The 1999-nt window shown below is 38.6% G+C and overlaps 1 protein-coding gene across 3 annotated transcripts in view; it reads left to right on the top strand.

Moving 5' to 3' along the window:
• Nucleotides 1-22: 22 nt before the first annotated feature.
• Nucleotides 23-1999, top strand: part of RNF2 (ring finger protein 2) — a 16013-nt gene continuing 14036 nt past the window's right edge. For 2 of the 3 annotated variants that reach the window (XM_012639973.1, XM_012639975.1), the window contains exon 1: nt 23-112. In XM_012639973.1, the coding sequence (XP_012495427.1) occupies nt 26-112 (87 nt within the window). In that variant the 5' untranslated portion in view covers nt 23-25. The remainder of the gene's footprint in view (nt 113-1999) is intronic. The other variant, XM_012639974.1, reaches the window with a different exon arrangement.

The following is a 1999-nucleotide window of genomic DNA, read 5'->3' as shown; positions in this document are numbered from 1 at the left end:
TTTTGTCTCCTTTTTGTTTCTAGCTATGTCTCAGGCTGTGCAGACAAATGGAACTCAACCATTAAGCAAAACATGGGAACTCAGCTTATATGAATTACAACGAACACCTCAGGTAATACAGACTAGGATGACTTAAGGGGAAATATAAGACATGTAAACTGAGGTACATTTTTAGAAAATGAAAACTTAAATAGAAGATAAAGTAATAATACATTTATATACAAGCAGTCTGACTTACATGTGTTTGGCTGACACTTCATCGATTCAACAATAATTTGAATACGCTATGCAAGCTTCTGTGTTAGACATAGGTAAACAGTGGTGAATAAAATAGATGTGACACCAGCCCATGGAGTTTATAGGCATTAAACAAGTGAATAGCCATAAAATTACACGTGACAAGTTGTGTAAGGAGCAAGTCCTCCATGTTGTAGCAAGTAATAACAGGGTGCTAGGGAAGACTATTTTCAGAAGGTAAAGATAGCAAAGAATTGGGGAAGAGCAGGTTAGAAGACAATAAACATGCTTAAAACTGGACTCATTTTAAATTTGAGGGTCCAATACAACAGGCAGGTAGAGATGCTAACCAGAGTCTGAGCTACTTATAAAATTTTAGGAATTGTCAGCGCATTTTAAGCAGTGGAAATGGATCAAATCACCCAGAGAGATGAGCAGAAGGCCTATAACTTCATCCAGAGGTGCTTCAACATTTAGAAATTAGGTAGTGGACAAGGAGCCAGTGAAGGAAGCTGAGAGGGGCACCATCAGAGTAAAGGAGAGAAAACTAGGAGATTGGGAGAGAGGGGGGATTTAAAATCTAAAGGAACTATTTCAAGAAGGAGGATGTAGTCAATGTGTTCAACACTGCTGAGAAGTTGAATAAGATGAAGGTTGAGAAAAGTGTGTATTTATATTAGATTTGGCCATACAGTTGGCCCTCTGTATCCATGAGTTCTGTGTCTGTGGATTCAACCAACTGCAGATTTGAAAATATTTTGGAAAAAAATTCCACAAAGCAAAATTTGAATTTGCCACGTGCCGAGTACTGCATTGAGTCCATGTAAATGAAGTGATGTGTAGGCATTGTATTGGGCATCGCAAGTAATTTAGAGATAATTTGAAGTACACAGGAGGATGTGTGTAGGTTATATGGAAATACTACACTATTTTATGTAAGGGACTTGAGCACCCTAGGATTTTAGTTTCTGTGAGGGTTCCTGGAACCAGTCTCACATGGATATACAGAGAGATGACCATATGTATTAATACTTAATGACCTTGACAAGAGCAAATTCACTTGAGCAGATTATAGTAGGTTGAAGGTTAACTGGAGTCATGATGCATTCTCATTGGTTCACATCATGAATCAAGGATATGATAATTGTATGTATATGTGGTCCAGGAAGAGGGCAGAGGTGAAAAAAAGATGAATACATGATTCTTCAGAGCAATTTGTCTGTGCAGGGGAGCAGAGAAGAGGAGCAAAAACTTGAGGGGAATGTGAAATTGCATTTTAAATTTTGTTACATTTGTAAGATGGAGATAGAGTGCTGCTCTCTGCCCTTCCCTTGCTCAACTCTCGAGTTCATCATTCGCAATTTACTACGCAGCAGCCCGGTTGAGATACTAATCTAGGCCGATTCAGTGGAAAGGGATGGATTGCTGAAGCCTGAGAGCAAATGGAATAATCAAAAGAGGATGTCCTCGAGAAGGTACAAAGGAATGTGCCTTTGATAGGAAGAAGCACAATTTCTCCGTGAACAAGAGGGAAGATGAGGATTTATAGATTTGGTAGAGAAGAAATGAGGGAGCTCTGTTTTAGTGAAATATGGTAAGATAGTCTATTGAAAGTTCAGGTGAAGAAAAGTGCAGATAGAAGAAAAGGTGTAAAATACCACAGAGAAAGGAAAAGCAAGTTTGTTTGATTAACCAATTGCCGAGCAATATTGAACACCCCTTTAAGGCTGGTGAAATTTTTTTTTAAAGAGATGGGGTCTTG

The sequence above is a fragment of the Propithecus coquereli genome, unplaced genomic scaffold (assembly GCF_000956105.1).
Source record: "Propithecus coquereli isolate 6110/MARCELLA unplaced genomic scaffold, Pcoq_1.0 Scaffold146, whole genome shotgun sequence".
Taxonomy (NCBI): Eukaryota; Metazoa; Chordata; class Mammalia; order Primates; family Indriidae; genus Propithecus; species Propithecus coquereli.
Note: the sequence above shows the minus strand (reverse complement) of the source record. Positions and strands in the feature narration are given on the sequence as shown.